Genomic DNA, 24260 nt, shown 5'->3' on the forward strand with positions numbered 1-24260 from the left:
ACTGTTATAAAAAATTAGTGCTTTAAAATGTATGACTTTTTTGATATTTGACAGTATCTGACCAATGTTTGACTGTTTATTACTGTAGTCAAATGTTCAACCCTAAAATGGTTTCCTGCCTTCAAGTCATGTTCAAAGGCCGGTTCTACCTGGGGGGGAAAGGGGGGGAAACGATCTAAGTTACGCAATTTCATCTACGTGAATAACGTAGCTGAAGTCGACGTACTTAGACTTACCGTGGTGTCTTCACCGCGGTGAGTCGACTCTGCCTGCGCCTCTTGCGGCGGTGGAGTACAGGAGTTGACGGGAGAGCGCTCGGGGATTGATTTATCTAGACTAGACGTGATAAATCAACCCCTGCTGGATTGATCGCTGCCCACTGATCCAGTGGGTAGTGTAGACATACCCAAAGAAAACTATATACTCAGGGTTTAAAACTCTCTCTCTACTACTGAAGACTAGTCTACACTAGAATCACTACAGAAGCTGCGCCGCTGTAACGGATCTGGTGAAGAAGCTATAAGCTGACAAGAGAGCTCTCCTGTAGATTTAAAATTACTCCACCTCCATAAGAGGTAGCAGCTATGTTGGCAGGAGAAGCTCTCTGACTGACACAGTGCTGCCTACACCGGCGCTTAGGTCAGTGTAACTTACGTTGCTCAGGGGTAGAGTTTATTCACTGAGCTACATAAATTATACCGAAGTAAGTGGTAGTGTAGACCAGCCCAAAGAGACCAGCGTGTGGCGCACGCTCCTACTGAAGGCAACATCAGCTGATGCCTGAATATCCAGTTTGTAAAATTTTAAGGTATGAATAAATGTGACCAGGTAGCTATTCTAGAGATCGTTTCACATGGTGTATAAAATCGCCCAGGAGGTTGCTACTGCCCTTTATGCTGGTTATGGGAAAGGGAATGACCTATAGGGCTGGGTGGATTGATTTAAATAAATTTTGAACTTGATTTGCATTTGTACTTTTTAGTTTCTTGAAGAAAGGCAGACTCTCATTGGTTGGTAAACATTATACCATGTTGATCTGTAGCTAAATATATCCTTAAAACCAAATCTTGTACTACTATTTGCTAACCACGAGGATACATTATATCTATATACTAGGGCTGTCAAGTGATTAAAAAATTAATCGCAATTAATCGTGAAATTAAAAACATTAATAGTTATTAATAGCAATGTTAAACATTAAATAGAATACCATTAATTAAAATATGTTTGGATGTTTTCTACATTTTCAAATATATTGATTTCAATTATAATACAGAATAAAAACTGTACACCTCTCACTTTATATTTATTTCTGATTACAAATATTTACACTGAAACCCCCCCAAAAGAAATAGTATTTTTCAATTCAACTAATACAAATACTGTAGTGCAATCTTTCTGGTGACATTGTAAATAAGAAGTGGGCAGCATTATCTCCCGTAAATGTAAAACTTTTTTGTCTTAGTGACTGGCTGAATGATAAATAGGACTGAGTGTATTTGTAGGCTCTAAAGTTTTGCAGTGTTTTGTTTTTGAGTGCAGTTATGTAACACACACACAAAAATCTACATTTGTAAGCTGCACTTTCACGACAAATAGATTGCACTACAATAACTTGTATGAGGAATTGAAAATACTGTTTTTGTTTTTCATTTGTACAGTGCATATATTTGTAATAAAAAATAATAAAGTGAGTAGTGTAGACTTTAAAAAAATGTAGAAAAAACACCCAAAATATTTAATAAATTTCTATTGGTATTCTATTGTTTAACAATGCGATTAAAACTGCAATCATTCAAAATTATTTTTTTAAATCACATCACGTGAGTTAACTGCAATTAATCGACAGCCCTACTATACACATTTATTTAAGCAATTATATATCTTAGCAGATTTATTCAGATTCTTAATTTTTACAGTTAGAAATAATGAATGATGCATTTCTTATTTACTAGATAAGGATTAATTTTTTACTCTTGATTTGTGCAAAGCTGCATTTGGATGAAAACTGGAATTCATTTAAAATGCACGGCATTTTAATTTTTATTAGTAAAATAAAACTACCTTAGGAGGTGTTGGATACCTAAGAAAAAAGTAGGTTATCAAAACATGTTTTGCATTTTAAATGGATACATTAAACAAAGGAAGCATTATCTGTAGTTAGTGATTTGAACTGATTGTTTCTGGTCACCTTGTCCGTCAAGATTTTAAAACTAAGATCTTATTGTCTCACACTTTGTTTCTATTTGTAGATTGGGAAAAAAAAGGAAACACTTCTTTTTGCTCAATTGCCAATTGGATTCTCAAATTTGAATAAACTAGTCATTGAATTGAACTAGATGAAGAAACTGAAAATGAAGAAAATATGCTCTTTGCACCTGCAGAAAAAGCTAGTGTTGTCAAAGTTGGTCTATCACTACAACAAACTCTGATTTCAGGTGTTTAACCAATGCCCAACACCATTTCAATGGCGTAACTTTCTTTAAAACTCGACAGCAAATATATACCGCTTGAATGTTTCTATTTAATTTAAATGATTTTAATAGATTATAGTAAAAAGAAAATTAAATATGATGATTTTTATCCAAGCTGCTTATAGGATTAATGGATGCACCATCTCAACAATCTTGAAATAGGAGATTTGACCTCTTTCCTTTAGGTGCCCGATGGCAGAAAATAAATACAGCATTAGAACTGATGTGTGATTGAGACAGATCCTCAGGGCTCTAAGATTATCTAACATATACCAGAGCTCCTCTCTTGGGTGAGATGGTTTTAGACAAGAGGGGCTCTTAAAAATTGTGTTAATTTTTGGGATAAAGGTCAATTTGTTTGGGGAAAAAAAAAAACCTTATTGTGGAATATGCAGTACTGTTCTCAATTTCAGAGCCCAAGCTCTGACACCTCTTGGGGGGAGGTGATGGTAGCCAGGAAGGCCACCTTGATGGACAGGAAATACAAGGATATTTTTCAGATGGATTCATAGAGGTGCTGAGTCAGATTAACCAAACTGAGGTCCCATAGCAGTGCTCGATGAATCTTTATATCATCCTTTTAAGATTTTCTCTGAGGAAATGCTTCATATTCCACTGTAAAGAGATCCTCTTTCTGCCTGTAGAGGAAAATATGCTAGAAAATGCAGCCACTTGATATTTTAACGTTGAAGCTGTGAAGCTCTTTATTAGACCCTACTGAAAGAATTTGAAGGTCTGTGATATAGATGGTGACGGAGACATACTATGTTTCTTGCATCACTGCTTGAATGTCTGCCAGGTTCCAGAATTGAAAACAATAGTGGAAGCTTTTCTAGATACCAGCCGAGTTGAGACCATGCCTTCCACGTAGCCTCTCGCTTTCATGCGTGACTGCTCAAAAGCCAGGCAGTTATTAAATACTTTGGCTCTGGGTTACAAAATCAGTCCCTGAGAAAACAGATCCTGTCTTAAAGGGTGGATAATGGGAATGGAGTCCTCACTGGGATCAGAAACGTTGAGCTAACTCACCCAATACAGAGCCACTAATACGATCTGTGTTTATTCCCTCCGGATCTTTGCCTATTGCTCTTGGATATCACTTTTCAGAGAAAAGAAGGAGACACCTCACGGCTTGTTCATGATGCAAATAGACCTCTCTCTGGTAATCCAAATTTCCTCATTAGAAACTGAAAGATTTCTGGATGGAGAAACCATTTTGCATGATCTAGCTGTTCCCTGCTTCGCCAGTTGGCTGTGATGTATTTCTTTCCTTGAATATGTAGAAATCTGCTGGACTGGAGGTTTTGCTTCACTCAGGAAGCATCAGAATGTGGACTGACCTTTGCAAGGATGACCAACCCTTTCCAGCCTCCTTATTGATGGAGGCCATTGAACTGGTGATTTCTGTCATGATTAGAGGGAGTTGCTCACTCATAGGGAGAAGGCCAAGTCAGAACAAATTGCACAAAGTTCTAATCAATTTTTACCATTTCCTCTCCTGCATATTCAAGTGCCCAGTATTTAATTAATCTCTCTGTGAGCTCCCTATCCCTAGAGGCTGGCATCTATGCTGGTTTAGAAACGGTAAGAAAATCCCTTCTTGAAACAATGTGTGCTAAGCCACCATTTTAGACTATTAGTCTAAGAAACTGGACTCTCCAGATGGGATGAATTAAGATGTGAAGAAGGTAGACTGGACCACTAATGGATCACATGTACAGACTAAAGGTTTTAAGATCCAGATTTGACCTAAAAAATGGGGTGTAGGGGAAGGTTGTCTTTCTAGATTGCTTTAGCTTTAAGTAATTCTTTTTGGAGTTTTTATAAAAGCATTTTTACTTTATCTGCTCACTTTCCAGCCTCAGCTAACAAGCCATTTCCAGAGCTGTGCTGTCAATAATCCTGTGCAGGAACAAAGTTGTTATTACAGAATGTTATGACTAGGATTGGACAAAGACTTTTGAATAAGGCTTGTTACAAATGGATTAGCAAATTAATAATAAAAATAAGTATGACTTGTTGATTTAAGGATATTTCCTTTGTATATTTTGACAATTTGTGTTTAAATGGTTTAAAGCTTTAACTTTTTGAACCTCAATGCCTCATTAAATAATTGTCTTACCTCCCCCCCCATAATTTCCCACAACTGTGAATATTGTAATTGATAAAAATAAGAGTTTAGAATACATAATCTCTCAACTGTGAAAAGTAGATTTTTATCAATCTAAAATACTTAAAAAAAATAAACATCCACATAATCAGTCAAATATTTAAAATATATAAAAATTAAATTCTGCAAAGCCTAGGTATGACAACATATACAATCAGAATGCTGTTTTCACCTCCATTCATAGCACAAGTAACATAATGGAGAGAAGACAGACTTTACATGGGTTTTTATGCCATCCACGTTTCTTTACATTACAGCTTAGTATCTTTTGTTTCTTCAAGTATTTGTAGATTAAAAAATATATATACAATTATTTTCAAATCTACTTTCAGTTAATGTCTCTACTTCTGTCCTGTTGCAGTTAACTCATGATTAACTCAAAAAAATTAATCACAATTAAAAACATTTATCGCAATTTTAATCGCGCTGTTAAACAGTAGAATACCAATTGAAGTTTATTAAATGTTTTGGATATTTTTCTACATTTTCAAATACTCTGATTTCAATTAGAACACAGAATATATAGTGTACACTGCTCACTTTATATTATTATTGATTACAAATATTAGCACTGTAAAAATGATAAACAAGAGAAACAGTATTTTTCAATTCACCTCATACAAGTACAGTAGTGCAACTTACAAATGTAGATTTTTTTGTTACATAACAGCACTCAAAATCAAAACGCTGCAAAACTTTAGAGCCTACAAGTCCACTCAGTCTTACTTTTTGTACAGCCAATCACTAAGACAAACAAGTTTGTTTACATTTATGGGAGATAATACTGTCCACATCTAATTTACGTCACCAGAAAGTGAGAATAGACATTTGCATAGGACTTTTGTAGCCGGCATTGCAAGGTATTTACGTGCCAGATATGCTAAACATTCGTATGCCCCTTCATGCTTCGGCCACCATTCCAGAGGACATGCTTCCATGCTGATGACGCTCGTTAAAAAAATAAGACGTTAATTAAGTTTGTGACTGAACTCCTTGGGGAAGATTTGTATGTCTCCAGCTCGGTTTTACCCGCATTCTGTCATATATTTCATATTACAATAGTCTTGGATGATGACTCACCACATATTGTTCGTTTTAAGAACACTTTCGCTAAATATTTGACAAAACACAAAGAAGGTACCAATGTGAGATTTCTAAAGATAGCTACAGCACCAAGGTTTAAGAATCTAAAGTGCCTTCCAAAATCTGAGAGAGATGAGGTGTGGAGCATTCTTTCAGAAGACTTAAAAGAGCAACACTACAATGTGGAAACTACAAAACATGAACCACCAGAAAAGAAAATCAACCTTCTGCTGGTGGCATCGGACTCAGATGATGAAAATGAACATGCGTCGATCTGCACTGCTATGGACTGTTATCGAGCAGAAGCCGTGATCAACATGGACGCATGTCCTCTGGAATGGTGGTTGAAGTGTGAAGGGACATATGAATCTTTAGCGCATCTGGCATGTAAACATCTTGCAACGCCAGCTACAACAATGCCATGCGAACGCCTGTTCTCATTTACTAGTGACATTGTTAACAAGAAGCGGGCAGCATTATCTCCTGAAAATGTAAACAAACTTGTCTGTCTGAGCGATTGGCTGAACAAGAAATAGGACTGAGTGGACTTATAGGCTCTAAAATTTTACGTTTTATTTTTGAATGCAGTTTTATTTTGTACATAATTCTATATTTGTAAGTTCAACTTTCACGATAAAGAGACTGCACTACAGTCCTTGTATCAGGTGAATTGAAAAGTACTTTTTTGTTTTTTACAGTGCAAATATTTGTAATCAGAAAAATATAAAGTGAGCAGTGTACACTTTGTCTCCTGTGTTGTAACTGAAATCAATACATTTGAAAATGTAGAAAACATCCAAAATTATTTAAATAAATGGCACTCTAAAAAAAATTAATCGCGATTATTCGTGCTATTAATCGCACTGATAAACAATAATAATCACTTGACAGCCTCAGTAGAAACTCATCCAGATAGAAACCTTGCCAGTCAGTTTTATTCCTTCTCTAAGTACCAAATTATGTCAGAATACATTGTTCTATAATAAACACCTGTTCCCATTCACCTAAATAAAAAACTATGAGAGTGAACTGGCAAAGTTTTCCTTTTTGGGGGCTGGTTCTGAAAAAAAAAAAAAATAAAAAAAAAAAAAAAGGATCATATGCTTCCATTGCTATTTACAGTCATTAGAAAAACAAACATTCACTTGAGGCAATGTTCTAAAACCAAGGAAGAAACTAAATCTTCAGAAGATATACTGGAGCAGAACAGAAGGTATACCTACATTTTTCCCAATGTCCAAAAATATTACTATATCATCATTTTCTATCACTAATGGCTGAACTACATTGTACTGTCTTGGAAACTTATAGTATGTTGAGCACATTAGAGCACGCTGTGCCGCCTCACATCCAATCCAGAAACTATTTTTGTGAAAAAGAAATTAATCATACTCCTAACAACTAGCTGATATGTTCAGCAATGGAAAGTTATAAACTTCCAGCATGAGTCAAGTAGACACTGACAAGCTTATCAAAAACTAGAAATATTGCAGAATAGGGGCACAGCCTTATCGTACGCCATTAGAAAAACTTTAATTACCGCTGGACTACAGACGTTGATTTTGTTGCTAGTACCATTGAAATCTGTTTTATTATTGTATGTTGCAGTACTTCATTATCAGAATACTATTATAATGAAATTCCTCTTTAGATGTATAGAACAGATATGGAGACATAGATAAAAGTGAAAACGACTACAAGTGTTGAATTTTTATGTTGACTGCAACAATTTCCATCAGAAACCTGAATGTTGCAACCAATATATTCTGCTAATGCAATGAAATAGCTGAATCAGTTAAAACATCTTTGAATTAAAGAAAAAAATCTGCTATTCTTCCATATTCAATATGTATTTTCACACTCTTAACTATTTCTCCAAAACCATTTTACAAGAAATAGAAATTTAGATGTACTCTTGGTATCTGTTAGCTACACAGATTACTTACAAGATCAGCATATTTCTTGCAGAGAGCTGCCAACTTTTCTTCTGGAGTAGAAAGTGTGTTCAAGGCTTGCATCAATAACAGTACTTCTTTTCCTATGGATGAAAAAAAATTAAATACTGAAAAAATCCTATAAAAGCTTTTTCTCTGAAAAGAGTTCTGTATTAATGATGATCCAGAATGTTTTTAATGGCATGTTAGTTTAATAGCTGTATATTGTTTTACTAGAGAATGGCAACACAAGTCCCTAAAAAACAAGGAATTCATATAATTAGCTTGCTGTTTGTAGACTTGTATAACATGTAGGGTGGTAGTATATTTAATCCAACTGCAGTATGCACAGAGACTTAGACCACAAGAATTCTTTGACTTTCATAATTTCTCTTTCAGAAGATACAAACCAAGAAATATCTGATACACTTTTGAAACCAGAGATCTAAAATTTAGATTTTGTTATGACATACAGAAATAGTCATCAGCTAAAAGTGGTCTGATATACAGACATCTTCAGTGTATGTAACCAAAACAATGCAGCATCATAGTCTTTAACAACCAGAAGTTAAACCGATTAGTCTATTTCCAATGATTAAACTGAGTGAAATGCAAGAAGTAAAACAACTTGTGACTAGTGGATTAGATTTTTAAAACATTAACATATTAACAGGTGAGGGACTTTTTAATATTAATTTTAACCAGTGACCTTTTAAAACATGTTCTCCCATTTCCCCCCAACACACATCATGATAAGGAGGACAAAATGCCATTTGGCAACAAAACTAAAGCTCCTGGGAATAACTCAGAGATTGCCAGAGTAAAATGTGAAGCCAATTTTTAAGGAAACATTAAAACCACTATCTTTTTCAAAACATAGAACTTGCTGTAATTTAGAAGCCAAATCCTAAAACAGCACATACCTAAGGTTTTCTCTTTGTTTTTTTCAGTCTCCGGATCTTGTTGGCCATCAGGTGGCTCAGTACGGGCTTCTTCTCTCCCAGGAGTCTCCTCACGTGATTCTTGAGTACAGTACGTTGAACCCACTGGCTTTCTATTTTTTGTGATATAATCTTCGTCTTCCAATGCACCTGTACTTTCTATGCCATCACAATTGGACTGCAGATGTTGCAAAGTTGTGTCAGATTCAATGCATTTGCTGTTCATCAACTGATCCTGGGTATTCATTCCGATCTCACAAATTCCAGCTTCACCTGTTGTACCAATCATAAACTAGAAAAGGGGAAGAAGTAATCAGATAAGTTACCAAGTAAATTTTTCTTGAAGTAAAAAACCTCTACTCTATTTTCAGTATACATAAACAAGAATCCAAAAAGCTACTGTATCACTAAGTTGAACTGCAAACTGTAGTCAATACTTTTAGAAAAACTAATATTGTATGTATATAAAAAGCAATTTTGCTTTTCACTGATTGCAATATGTAAAAATGACCAACTTACCCCCAAATATTTAAGGAGTAATGCAGGCACTACACTTGACAATAATTCTCTCATAAGAAAGTAACCTGAAAAATTTAGGTACACAGGACTCCAGCCTGTTTTTTTTTTTTTTTTAAACTCATGGAGCAGGTGAAGTAGTTACTACCCGGAGACACTCCCCAACACACACACAGTATGTCACTGAAACATCACCCTGTTAAGGATGAATCAAGCTAAGAATGATCTTCAATGGCTTGTCATTCCAAGAAGTGTAGTATTAGAAGAGTTACATGCTAAAATTATATTTCCATGCTAACTTTTTATTTGTGAGAAAGCTATAGTGTTCTAGCAGCTTTGACTAGAGTATTAAAATAAGCACACAGCTGCTCCATTGGTCAAAGTATATGGAATCAAATGAAAAATACTGTCAGACACAGGAAGCAGGAGTATTAAGTTAATTTTCAAGTAACAACACTCAAATAGGACCCTCAAAAAATTTAATAAATCATGAACCAGCCTATACCCTATATTCAAAATGTGATACAATCTAAAAATTACTGAAAAATCAGAAAGTCAAATATATTTAACAATTTCAAAAATACATACACATGCATTAAAAACACAAACTTTCTGACCTTTGCATCCCCAGAGTCAGTTTGAGAAGCTGTTTTTCCCAATTTAGTAAAACAAATCACAGTATATATACTCAAATGCAAGAATGCTGAACCCACACTTAGACGGTCCTTGATTACAGGCGAGACTAAAGTACAAAGCAGATGGACGCCATCCTGTATACTCTGCAGCACCAGTAAATGCCAGCAGCATAACTTTAATGATGTCTGACAGCTACTTTATGATTCAATTTCAAAGATTAAAGATATTAACATTTCAAATAATAGTTCAAAAATGGAACGAGGAAACATACAGGAGGGAGAGAGGAAAGAAGAGGAAGAAACAGGACATTTTTATAATTTGAAGTGTTTAAAAATGCTCCTGGAAAATACATGGTGGAACATGAATGTTATGCTTTTTGTAAAATGAAAGTAACCAAGTTAGCAAGACACACTACTAAGCTGATTAAATTAAAAAGAAAATGATATTAAAACTCATGCTACACAAAACATAATTAAAAATATGGAGAAGGAGCAAGAGTATGTGCAATTTCATCTTCAAAGTCATATTTCATCTTTCTGAAAATATTACACTAGCAAAAAAAATCACATACTAATTGGCTCTGGGTTTAGAGTATTAAGACACGTTGTCTGTAATTCTATGGGTAGACAATGCCATCTCTGTAATATTCATAAAAATCTGCCTCAAACTGATATGAAGTTCAGAAGAATGTTAGCACCTAACTGGAAGGTAAGCTGTAATTCTCTCTGGCGACTGGTCTACGCTTAAATCTACACTTGTGAGACATAGTTCTCTTGGTGCCATACTGAAACCCACTGTGGACCTCTGGAATTGAACAGATGGTGGCCACACCCTTAATTGTAAGTCTAAACGCAACTACTACTACCAGTGAATTCTCTCATCCATGAAAAAACCAGACATAATCAGTCACTATAATCATTTAAGGATAGACAATATCAGAGCCTGAATATTCTAACCTGTATGCTCTAATCAAGAGCCAGGCCAACATCTTGGCAAATGAATAGTCGGGACAAAAAATTCCTGCTTTTTATGATCATGCCATTACAACATGTATACATACAGGCTATTCAAGGGAATCATGATTGTAAAAGTAAATGTTCTTCCAAAACCCTTTAAAATATTTAAATGAATTTTAGTGATGGAAAGCAAGAGTTTGACAGTAATGAAGTCTATTCTTCACAGCACAGGTACATCCTGGGTAGTAGCAATACAAGTTTCCCCAGACTGTCTCTCAAACCTAACCTGACTACCAATTTTAGGGGTGAGAAATAAGCCATGGGGTACAAAACGATACGGACTAACCAGCATGACATTTGCAAGGGTAAATGTCTCTCCAAGTTATTAGACATGTCCTTTTATATGTGCAGTGTTGCACTGGTATAAACTTAAGGTGTGACTTTAAACTGATTTTAAAAGGTTTAGAAATTGCAAAATGGGTTGTGTGCTACTCATTTTGGTTTTAAATCAGACTTATTCCAGACTAATTTGATAAGGAACAAGTTTTAAGCTAAGTGTCTACACATGGGTTTGCACTTGTTTAAATAATCTGGTGCAAATTTCTCTGTAGAAAAGGCCATTTTCTTTTTTCACAAAAATGAGTAGAGTTGTTCAAAGAAATATAAGCTATCATTAACAATATGCATCCACATATAATTCAACCTCTGCTTCCTCCTATGTCTTAAGAAAAAATAGAATCTTTGGTTTTAATGATATAATATCTGTCACTGTAATATTATGGTAAAGAGCCCTGAAAATGCCTATAATATGAAAGTATTGGAGCATAAGCTTTTGTGGGTGAATACCCACTTCGTCTGACATCTGTTAGTCTATAAGGTGCCACAGAACTCTTTGTCGCTTTTTTACAGATCCAGACTAACACGGCTACCCCTCTGATACTATAATAAAAAAAATTCACAGGTCATCAGCCATCAGCTATAAAACTAGTTAAACCTCAACCACACTTCTCATAGGCCGCATTAGGCATGTTTATTAATGGGATAATAATAAACCCTTTAACAATTAAGAACATAGTTATCTCATCTGTGCACAGAAACTAAATCAATTTAATCCATTTCTCATCTCAGGGCTAACAGACTTTGACAATTTCAGATCTACAAAATACCTTGTCAGTGGAACCTTTGACTTTGTAATGTCTAATACATTTCTGGACCGCTATACTGCTCCTGTGTTCTCCAGGGCTGGGCCAGTGGCAGCTCTTGCGTTGTGCTCCGGGGCTGGGCTTTGTGACCTAGGATTCAGGGTCGCAGCGCCACTCCAGTTTGGCCCTCCACACCACTGACCATGTCAGAGGGGTGGCTGGGCCAAACCGGAGTACCGCTGCAATCCAGCACACCTCATCACATCTGTCTTGTCATCTTAGAGCCAGGCTGTAAACCCAAGTTTTATCTTGAATAGCTTTTAAAATATTTCTTGCCCAAAGAGATGGTGGGTGACAGACACTAGTTGAAATCAAGCCTGAAAAGGTGATGTATTTTGGGGAAGATCCAAGCCATAGTTTGAGCCTCAGGTTCGTGCAAAAATGTTAAAATAACATTTTGATGACCTTTAATTTTTGGACCACTAACCCTATCTCAGGCCCCCAGGAGGCATAACAAATCAAGACAATCTGAGTAAGCCTGTGGATTTCAGAGCACTTAGAAAAATTAACTCGTAAATGGTAATGTAGTCTCAGCCTTAATTATAGTGATGCTTCTGCCCCTCCATAATTGTAGACATTCACTGAGTGTGTTCTTCAACATGATCAAAGTAGTATAGATCACAGTGTGCACATATCACACTACAGGGCAGACACACAACTTGGGCAATTGTAAGTAAGGCTATACATTTGTCGTGGCGGGGGGAAAAGTCCTGGATAATGTGATTTTCCTTTTGTCCGTGGTTTACCCCACAGCGGCGGCTCTTATCCTGCAGGATGGGCCTGGATCCCCACTAAATCACGTGCAGCAGGACAGGGATTCTGTTGCAAGCCAGAGTATTTGCATGCAGCCTGATGTCTGAGAAAGAGGGTCATTCAAGGTGAAATGCTGTGACCGTTGACCTGAGCAGCACCTATACGCTATAAATCTAAGTCCTGGCCTCAGCAGCTCTTTCAGAATATATGTTATACACATTAATTGCTCTCTGCCTGCATTCTCTACAGGGGATCCTTCTTGAAGCTTTGCCTTGACAGCAAATATTTAAGAGCCAATATTTCAAATTTCTCTAAAATCTAATGCATACTCAGATTTTACTTTAAAAAGGAAAATTTTATTTTATTTACAGGAAAAAAAGTGTTCATTAAAGAGGGAAAATGAAAGACTCGTGGCTGCTTACTATAGAGTAATGTAATGACACGCTTCTCACCCATTTCCTAAACAGTGGGACTGAGTGTGGTCAAAGAAAATAAATAGTTACAACTCTCATGAATACCAGCATAATCAAAGGGCATCAGGAAATGCATCCATAGAGACCCCTATTCTAAGAACTGGCATTTGTTCATATAGATTTATCATTAAAGACACAGTAAACAATTTCAACTTTCTATGTTTGTTCAATCTACATAAACCAAGCATTTACACTTTTATTCACCCCTCAAAGTGCTGCAGTTTTTGTGAAAAAGGAAATCTCTTTTTGAAGAAGTCTGTACGTGACTAGAAGGTGATGACCTTTTCTTTCAGTAATCCATGCCTGTCTCAACTGGAGACCGGATTACTGAACAGTCTTCTACATGGGTATTCCCCAAAGGTGATTTGGAAATTTCACTAAGTGCAGAATATGGCACATCAGTTGTTTAGCAATGCTTCTTACAGAAAACACATTACCCAGTTATTTGCACTGGCTTTATCTTGCACTGTTGGTCCAAGAGAGCCAGAACCCAAATACATTTAGGACATACTTCTTTCAAGTTTTATTATCCCAGTCTTCTGGGAGGGTGACAGATTAAGAAAGAGATGCAGAAGATATTTGTTAGCAAAATCTCAGGTGAAGTTCACAATTAACCTGCAAGATCTGCAAAAGTTTTTGTTGTATGTTTGTCTAGAGCAATGAATAGCCACCTATACCTCTACCCTGATAGAACGCTGTCCTCAGGAGCCAAAAAATCTTACCGTGTTATAGGTGAAACCGTGTTATATCGAACTTGCTTTGATCCACCGAAGTGCCCAGTCCCTCCTCCCCCCTCTCCCCCAACGCTGCTTTACCGCGTTGTATCCGAATTCGTGTTATATTGGGTCACGTTATATCGGGGTAGAGGTGTATTTAAAAATAAAAATAAGTAAAAATGAAAACAAGAGTGAAATTGGCTAGTTTGCTTTGAGTGCCAAGCTGATGAGCAACAAACAAATGGTAAAAGATCCCTTCATCTTAAAGTGCTTTGCAAGCTCTCTAGACACAATTATTTCAGATACCTGATATACAGCACTTCCAACAGCATGTTGTCTAATAAATGCTAATTCAGTATTAAGGCATAAGTACCATCTACTGAAATTACCATTATCAAATCCCAGGTCTCATCACCAGCTTCCAACTAGATTTGATGCTTCCAGGTTTAAGATCTGACAGGATCAGTCCAAGGTGGCATGTTTGCATGGATTAAGAAAGTTTTCAATAAGAGGAGATACATAAAACGAATAGTATGGAGAAGGCAGATCAGACTTTTTTTTTACTCTGCCCCATAATACAAGAGCAAAGGGGAATTGATGAATTTAAAAGGCAAAAGTTTAAGAAAGAATAAGAGTAAATGTCTCTCTCTCTACACACTAAGCTGTGAAACTCACTACTGACAAGACAAACAGCTTAGTGTTTAAAAAAAACTGACTTTTTTTGAATAAGACTTATCTCCAGGTTAATTGGCCAGGATAAAGAGTTGTGCTTAAGGACATATGATAATCACTGGCTGGAGTCAGAAAGCAACTTCCCTTCTGGTCACCTCAAAGCTTTCAGGCACAGTATTTCACACTGCTCTCTAAACTTCTGAATTGATCAAGGAAAGGGTATGCATCAGATGATGAAAATTAGCCTTCACAAAAACAACAAGGAATCTGGTGGCACCTTAAAGACTAACAGATTTATTTGGGCATAAGCTTTCGTGGGTAAAAACAAAACCTCACTTCTTCAGATGCATCTTTACCCACGAAAGCTTATGCCCAAATAAATCTGTTAGTCTTTAAGGTGCCACCAGACTCCTTGTTGTTTTTGTAGATACAGACTAACACGGCTACTCCCTGATACTTATCCTTCACAGTGCAATTCCCCACTTTCCTCAGAGTTATCATTTCAGGCTATCTACAGGCTTAAGCTGGCATCACTGCTACTCATTCACATTTTAAATGTTCTTAGAAAAGAGAAGGTTCAGAATTTTTTTTTTTTTTTAAATAAAACTTAGATTCTCAAACACAACTGTATTGCAATCTAAAACATAGGCAATTAAGTTCACTGCCCGAGTCCACAAGACTCTACATGTAAGAAATTATACAGAAACCATATAAAACAGAAGGATGTCTGAAAGCTTAGGACTGATTGATGGACAGAATACAGTTTGCAGCAACTACACTGTTTATAGTCAAACTAAAATCTGATCTACCCTAAACTGTAACACAAGTCACAGGACATGGCTATGATACTGCTTATCATCTGACCAGATTATAATGACATACTTAAAAGTTATAGTTTAGTCAGGACCTACCTGTATCTTTGCACTTAGTTTAACATCACAGATTGCCCCAAAATACTGAGACACTAACTACCATCACACACCTCAAAAAATCTCTCTTCACAGTCAAGAGCTTGCAATTACCAACCCCCTCTCAAACCAAGTCTTTTAGGGGAAGGAAACAGAGGTTGCACAGCACACAGACAATCTGGTGCTTTGATAACCAAAAGAGACTGATAGCGCCTCTGCAACTGCTCTCAAAGCCCAGGAGGCTAACTTATCAAAACCTGACAAATGCAGTCTCAACCCCAGAGGAAAGGCCAGAACCCATAATGGAACTTACTCAAGATGTCCATGTCCAAAAATGAGGCAGTGTCATATTTAGAAAATAGGAGTCAGTGAGCTGTGATGGTTACTATTCATCATCACAGAAGAGTTTGAAGCATGTGCCAAAGATTGAACCTCTTGTACTGTTCAATGTATACGGAATAATTTCTGGGTACCTTTATGTTGATACACCAGTCAAAAGACAAGTGTACCATATTAGTTCAGCCACTCCTTTGAAGGAATATTTGAATTATACTGCTCACTTGACAATCCCGTCTTTAATCCTGCCACACTTGCATTACTTTATGACTATACAAGAGCCTTGTCCTCACTAGGAAAAAAAGGTGTTTTTAAAATGTGTCAGCTAATGCATTAAAATCCTAGTGTGGACAAGACAGTTCATAGTTTTCACATGTTAGTTGGTTGAGGTAAACCCTTGGCATCCCTTCCTCCCCCATGTTTACCTCACCCTGGTAACATGTGAAAACTATGCCTTGCCCACACTAAGATTTTAAATATATGGTAAAACACAACTTTTTTCCTATTGTGGACACACCGAAAAAGACTAGTTGCATGGTACATATTCCTGCAGGAGTCACCTAGATCCACAATCTTTTTGGCAATTTTGACTGTAACTTTTCCATAAAAATTCATGGGTCAGATATCATAAAAAATTAAGTTGGGCATTTCTGACAGGTGTCTCTTCATCATGTGATATTACAACAGCAACTAATGTCCTTGTGACCACATTAGTTTACTGGAGCTCTTTTCAGAATGCTCTCATTAGGGCTTCTCTATTGCTTGCAGCTGTTCAAGGCTCAGTAGTATGAGCGTTCATCAGATTAGGCTATCGTGAACACACTACTATGCACATTTTTTTTTTTTTTTAAAACACAGACTGTCTATGAAGTGACCAACTGACTGTGATAGCACACAACACTGAACTTAAAAAAAAAAAAAGACATACAACATACATACATTGGCCCTTCTACTACTTTCTTAAATTATTATTAAATGTGAAATTTTAAAATTCCATTCTATGCTCTCTATACTATTTACTTTGTGCATGTCTCAGGTTTGACAATGAATATCAATGACAGTTTCCCTTTCAGGTTCTTTGCAAGGTTTGGGTTTCCAACACTGCAGGAGAAAGTTAAGAACAGTTTTCAACTGATTTTTTTTTTAAACTAGACATTTCTTTTGATCTTTGCAGAAGTTTGTTTTGAGCCAAATTTAAGTTTACAGTATTCCTTTAAAAACCAATGCTGATGGTCTTGGCCACATTCAAGGCCTGCTTCTTGAACCTTGTTCAGACAAGTATGTGCACTCACACACCTCTTGTGTTTAAGGATCCTACTATTCCTCGAAAGCCTACTAAATAGTGTGGGTTTTTTTCCTGTGTTGTCCCCTGTGGTACGAAACTCAGCTGAAACTGAAATCCATCTAATTTTTATTCACTCTCTTAAAAACACACCTTCAACCATGATTTACAAAAAGGGGGTGTGCTAAATTGCTTCTTTATGTTGCATAAAGACCTGAAAGGTGGTTCCTCCTACTCCCCTCCCCACACTCCATTGTTCTCACGGTTTTTACATTACAAATATCACCAATATCAAGTGTTTGCAGAAGATTTCTTTGGAGGACCAGGAGAGCTTCAACTGGAACTCTCTCAGACCTTAACTGAATTAAAGACGAAGTGTTGAATGTTTAACAAACCAATCTTCTAACTGTTTAACTCAAATGCCTGTGACAGGTGTTAACAAAAAAGCTGAAACAGTTTTAAACTGTGACTTACTTTCCCTCAATCAGGTTTCACTTCCTTAATACCATAATCCTACTAGTTCTCCAGTCATCCACAGAATCTTTCTCAAAGCCAGGGTAGACAAGATCTGAGTTTCTAATGTAAAAAAGTGACAGCCTATAAAAAAATCCTTTAAGGCCTTATTTACACAAAAAAGTTCTTATCAAGTTTTTCCCCATTTGTTTTGCTTTCCAACCGTTGTTTAAATCTACTGTTTGCCCAATATCTCTTGCTCTACCTTTCAGTTCTTTAATCAAATTTGATTCCTTCGTTTGGCTGTATGCTCTTATTTTAAGAGGAAGGAAATATTATTATGCAAAAACAACAAGGAGTCTGGTGGCACCTTAAAGACTAACAGATTTATTTGGGCATAAGCTTTCGTGGGTAAAAACCTCACTTCTTTGGAGGTTAGTCTTTAAGGTGCCACCAGACTCCTTGTTGTTTTTGTAGATACAGACTAACACGGCTACCCCCTGATACTTGACATTATTATGCAAGTTGCTTTTTAAAATTGTTATTAACATTCTGAATGCTTTGGTAAGGGGCCCTATATAAAAATAAAGGTAACCATAAGAGTCAGTGTTCACTGGGGTAGTAAAAACCAGCATGTTGCAGAAAAGATGGCTTGTGATTCTTGGAAGGAATAGTTTCACTGCCTCTTGAGAACTTTCCATTGGCCAAAACAGAAAACTTTGCACCTTGGAAAGTTACATTTCCTACTACAGGTAACATGCCATGACAGCCACCAGAAAACCTATATGAGTATGACATGAGATACTGGAGCAGAAAAGAAGTGAGAATATACCTAGATCAACAGTTGTATTACACTCAATAGTGTATATACAAATGGCATCTGGGCACATTTTACTATCCTTAGAGTACTCTGTCTTCAAACAAGAGTGTTTTTATAAGTCCATACAGGAGAAGCATTATGGCTTTCTTGCAAGAAATAGAAACAAGGACGACTGTAAATCTATTGAGCTACACTATCATTCTTAGTAAGATTTTATTAAGAACGTTGCCTTTTTTGGTTTAGAAGATGTGGAAAATTAAACTAGTAGCATTACCTTTGATTCATATTATATAAAAGTCTACTTTCCCTGGACAAACAGAAATAGGATCAGGCAACACCACCTTTACTCATGCACTTCAGTGGGACTACTCACACAAACAGGACTGGCAGAGTGAGGAGCATTCTATACTGGATCAATTCTACTACTATATTGAGAAACAATTAAAACAAATGGTACAAACATGAGAAATGGGAAAAGGCCATCCTACCCTGTAACAACTACAATACAGATACAGCCCCCACTCCTTGCTGAAACGACCACGTGACCCATTAGATGACAATACTGGCTCCTATTAAAGCCTGCCCAGTATTCCCCAGGCCAGCGCGCGGGGGGCTGGGGTGACTCCTTCCCACAGGGATTAGTGCCACGAACTAATGGGACCGCCACGCGGATGAGTGACCAGCCTGAGCCGACAGCCCCACGAGCTCTCTGGGGTGCCGGGCACGGAGCCGTACGAGCGGGACCCCAGCTGGACAGGTGGCTCGGGAGGCCTGTATCGCGTGCGGAGCGCGCTCTGGGTCGTGCCGCAGACCCCCGGGAACCACTGCAGAGTCCGCCGCAGCCAACCCCCTCCCCCGTCACACACGCAGCTCCCGCGCTCGATCCTTCCCTCCCACCCACCCACCGTGGGAGCCGGGATCCCTGGAGGCTGTGCCCGGGAGGCTCTGGCCGGGGGCTGGCGGCCGTCTCTTATACTTTGCTACGCCACCAGCCCCCCTCGGACCGGCCGGGCTCGAGCCATAGGCTGGGGGCAGTTGCCTCCCGCCTCGGGAGCGGAGCCCATCGCGAGGCTGGGCTGAGGCGCTACCTCGCACGCCGGAGCCGCCCGCACCAGCCGCTTTTCGGACGCGCGGCGCCGCGTGGGGCGGTGGACGCGCTAGCTGGTGGGGAGAGCCCGACGGCGCGCGCGGCAGGCCGTTACCTCAGGGCTGCCCCGCGCTGCCACCGCCGCCTCCTCCCGCTGCCCCAGGCTATGGCGCCGGCTCCGTCCGGACCCTACAGTGCTGTTACTACTGCCTCCTCCGCGCGCTGCTTCGGCTCCGCGCGTCGCCATGATGTGACGGCAGCATCTAAACAAGCAGCCTGCCGTCGCCGTCCGAACCAGAGACACCGGAAGCGCTTGTGCCGGCCCCGCCCGTAGCCAATCACCGCGCAGCTCTCCCAGCCACGTGATATACACTCATTTCCACCAGGGACCTGGGCGGCTGGGGACCCTCGGCGCGGCTCCCGCCAGCCCAGAGATGGGGACTGCCGTTCCCAGCATGCTGTGCGGATGACGCAGCTCACGGGTCCCATCAGGCTCCCTCACGTTGGACCACGCAGGAGCAGAGCATGCTGGGAGCTGTCGTGCAATTACCCCCCCCCCCCCCCAGCGCGGTGTAGTCTCCATGCGACTCTGGCGGGAGAACTTCCTGGGGCGCGAGATGCGGCCCCGCGCGGCGGGGTCCGCAGCGCTATGGCAACGCCGCGACGAAGGGGTGGGAGAGCGGCGGGCGCTCAGGCGGAGGCTCCGTGAGGCTTTGTGCCGTGATACCGGCCCGCGAACCCGCAGTGCTTGAGGTGACTGCGCAGGGGGCGCTAGGGAACCTTATAGGCACAGGTCGGCCGGGGAGGGGGAATCTTTGCCCAACAGTGTGTGAGGGCTGCGCCAAGGCGGCGCCCAAGGCCAGAGAAGCGGCTGCGCCCAGGGCACGTGGCCGCCTGGCCAAGCAGCAGTAACACTTCTTTTCTTGGTGCGGACTGAGTGCTAGACAGGGAGGGGAAGCTGCAGGTGCCCCGACGGGCGGAGTGGCAAAACTTTAATTAAAACTACAATGCAGAGATTTAGGCCAGTGGTGGATGATGCGGGTATAGGTATAGTGCCATAATCCAGCCTATAGCCACAGCCGACAGCAACAGAAGCACGTTTGTTGGTGGAGGACCACCATTGGTATACCCTGCATCGCATGATGGCGCCTAGGTTAACAGAAGCATATGTGAACCGCTGCAACTTTGACTCTGGCCTCATCTACACTTGCAGATGTACAGCGCTGAGAGTTAAACCTGACTTCGTGCAGCTGAGGAGGGAAAGCGCTGCAGTCTGTCCACACTGACAGCTGCCCAGCACACTGTCGTGGCTACATTTGCGGCAATTGCAGCGCTATTGGGAGCGGTGCATTATGGGCAGCTATCCCACAGAGCACCTTTTCCCATTCTGGCACCGTGGGTTGTGGGAAGGGGGCGTGGGTGCAGGGGATTCTGGGTCCTGTCCCAATGCCCTGTGATGCATCGCTTCGCATCCCAGAAATCCCTTTGTTTCCGTCCATATTTGGCGCCATCTTTCAGTGGTTTCTGTGCAGCGCGATCTGTCTGCGGGAAATGGAGTCGTAACTGCTGAGGCGTATGCTGACTTACCTCGCCAGCACGTCACGTCTGGCTGTCGCACTATTCTTTAAGATCCAAAGTGAGGGTGAGGAGTTCGACGATGCTATCGAGCCGCGTAACGCGTACGACACGAAATTGCTTGTGGCATTCACGGACATGCTCAGCACCGTGGAATGCCGCTTTTGGGCTCAGGAAACAAGCACCGAGTGGTGGGATCACATCGTCATGGAAGTCTGGGATGACGAGCAGTGGCTGCAGAACTTTCGGATGAGAAAAGCCATTTTCATGGGACTGTGTGAGGAGCTCGCCCCCACCCTGCGGCGTCCACGCAGAGTTCTTCGTCTCCGACTCAAGGAATATTTTCAACGCACCACTGAACAGTGCACTGACCCACAGGAACCCTCCTACCAACACTACAAGAAGAAGAACTATGCGTGGACTCCTCCTGAAGGTCGAAATGACAGACTGGACCTCTACATAGAGTGCTTCCGCAGACGTGCACAGGCTGAAATTGTGGACAAACAACATCACTTGTCCCATAACCTCAGCCGTACAGAACGCAATGCCATCCATAGCCTCAGAAACAACTCTGACATTATCATCAAAGGGGCTGACAAAGGAAGTGCTGTAGTCATAATGAACAGGTCGGATTATGAACAGGAGGCTGCCAGGCAACTCTCCAAGACCACATTCTACAGGCCACTATCCTCTGATCCCACTGAGGAATACCAAAAGAAACTACACCATCTGCTCAAGAAATTCCCAGCTACAGTACGGGAACAAATCTACATGGACACACCCCCAGAACCCCGACCAGGGGTATTCTATCTGCTACCCAAGATCCATAAACCTGGAAACCCTGGATGCCCCATCATCTCAGGCATTGGCACTCTTACGGCAGGATTATCTGGCTATTTGGACTCTCTCCTCAGACCCTACACTACCAGCACTCCCAGCTATCTTTGAGACACCACCGACTTCCTGAGGAAACTACAATGCATTGGTGTTCTTCCTGAAAACACCATCCTGGCCACCATGGATGTAGAAGCACTTTACACCAATATTCCACATGAGGATGGACTACAAGCTGTCAGGAACAGTATCCTTGATGAGGCCACAGCACGCCTGGTGGCTGAGCTTTGTGACTTTGTCCTCACCCACAACCACTTCAGATTTGGGGACAACTTATACCTTCAAGTCAGTGGCACTGCTATGGGTACCCGCATGGCCCCACAGTATGCCAACATTTTTATGGCTGACTTAGAACAATGCTTCCTCAGCTCTCGTCCCCTAGTGCCCCTCCTCTACTTGCGCTACATTGATGACATCTTCATCATATGGACCCACGGAAAGGAGGCCCTTGAAGAATTCCACCCGGACTTCAACAATTTCCACCCCACTATCAACCTCAGCCTGGACCAGTCCACACAAGAGATCCACTTCCTGGACACTACAGTGCAAATAAGTGATGGCCACATAAACACCACCCTATACCGGAAACCTACTGACCGCTATACGTACCTACATGCCTCCAGCTTCCATCTAAGACACATCACACAATCCATTGTCTACAGCCAAGCCCTAAGATACAACCGAATTTGCTCCAACCTCTCAGACAGAGACAAACACCTACAAGATCTTTATCAAGCATTCGTAAAACTACAATACCTACCTGGGGAAGTGAGGAAACAGATTGACAGAGCAAGACGGGTACCCAGAAATCACCTACTACAGGACAGGCCCAACAAGGACAATAACAGAACACCACTGGCCATCACATACAGCCCCCAGCTAAAACCTCTCCAGCGCATTATCTACGATCTACAACCTATCCTGGAAAATGATCCCTCACTCTCACAGACCTTGGGAGGCAGGCCAGTCCTCGCTTACAGACAACCCCCCAACCTGAAGCAAATACTCACCAGCAACTACACACCACACCACAGAAACACCAACCCAGGAACCAATCCCTGTAGCAAACCTCGTTGCCTACTCTGTCCCCATATCTACTCTGGCGACACCATCAGAGGACCCAACCACATCAGCCACACCATCAAGGGCTCATTCACCTGCACATCCACTAATGTTATATATGCCATCATGTGCCAGCAATGCCCCTCTGCCATGTACATTGGCCAAACCGGACAGTCCCTCCGCAAAAGAATAAATGGACAAAAATCGGACATCAGGAATGGTAACATACATAAGCCAGTAAGTGAACACTTCAATCTCCCTGGTCATTCTATTACAGATTTAAAAGTCACTATTGAACAAAAAAACTTCAGAAACAGACTTCAAAGAGAAACAGCAGAACTAAAATTCATTTGCAAATTCAACACCATTAATCTGGGCTTGAATAGGGACTGGGAGTGGCTGGCTCATTACAGAAGCAGCTTTTCCTCTCCTGGAATTGACACCTCCTCATCTATTATTGGGAGTGGACTACATCCACCCTGATTGAATTGGTCCTGTCAACACTGGTTCTCCACTTGCGAAGTAACTCCCTGCTCTCCATGTGTCAGTATATAATGCCTGCATCTGTAACTTTCACTCTATGCATCCGAAGAAGTGAGGTTTTTACTCACGAAAGCTTATGCCCAAATAAATCTGTTAGTCTTTAAGGTGCCACCAGACTCCTTGTTGATAATGAGAACAGGTACCATCAATTTCCACAGTCATAGAATATCAGGGTTGGTAGGGACCTCAGGAGGTCATCTAGTCCAACCCCCAAGATGAATGGCAGAAGCCATTTGCTTAAAGAAAGTGGATGCTCCAGGTGAGGCTTGAACTCACAACCTCAGCATGACTCCATGCAGCACTCTTCTATAAGTACTGTGTGCTAACCCATTGCACCACTGGATCCCGTAGGCCTCATGTGCAAAGGCCACCTACCTGCCATGCCACATTTCATAGTTCTCTGAAGTGTACAAATTTGAACTAGGATGAAAAAACTACCATAAATATTTCACTTGAAATATCTCCAGCAGGAAAAGCTATTCTTTTACCTCCCATTCCACTCTCTTTTTGTAAGCTATTTTCCTTTAAATATGAGCGTGCCTGCAAACAGCCTTATTGACAATAATGGAAACTGAAATGCCATTTATGTGAGTAGATCTGAGCACATGCAGTATAAATGCAAATTTGCATTTGCAAATTATACCTGAATGATAATGTGCAATCACAAACTTCCGGTAAGGTGGCCATTGGATGATGGGTTATGTAACAATAGACTAGGACTAGTCAATTTGGCACTAGACAAACCACCATTTCACTTAACTTGGGTCCAAAAGG

At 40.4% G+C, this 24260-nt stretch overlaps 1 protein-coding gene and 1 non-coding gene across 2 annotated transcripts in view; both read right to left on the reverse strand.

Moving 5' to 3' along the window:
• The window catches only part of TXLNG (taxilin gamma), a 41268-nt gene extending 21609 nt beyond the window's left edge, over positions 1-19659 (reverse strand). The window contains exons 1-3 of the mRNA XM_065411732.1: positions 19528-19659; positions 8585-8894; positions 7674-7765 (exon numbers count right to left, since the gene is read on the reverse strand). Coding sequence (XP_065267804.1) covers positions 7674-7765; positions 8585-8894; positions 19528-19659 — 534 coding nt within the window. The remainder of the gene's footprint in view (positions 1-7673; positions 7766-8584; positions 8895-19527) is intronic.
• A 4078-nt stretch (positions 19660-23737) lies between these two features.
• Positions 23738-23831, reverse strand: TRNAI-UAU (transfer RNA isoleucine (anticodon UAU)). The gene is made up of 2 exons: positions 23794-23831; positions 23738-23773 (listed from the first exon to the last, which is right to left on the reverse strand). It is a non-coding gene; the product is annotated as a tRNA-Ile (tRNA).
• Positions 23832-24260: the final 429 nt, after the last annotated feature.

The sequence above is a fragment of the Emys orbicularis genome, chromosome 1, assembly GCF_028017835.1.
Source record: "Emys orbicularis isolate rEmyOrb1 chromosome 1, rEmyOrb1.hap1, whole genome shotgun sequence".
Taxonomy (NCBI): domain Eukaryota; kingdom Metazoa; phylum Chordata; order Testudines; family Emydidae; genus Emys; species Emys orbicularis.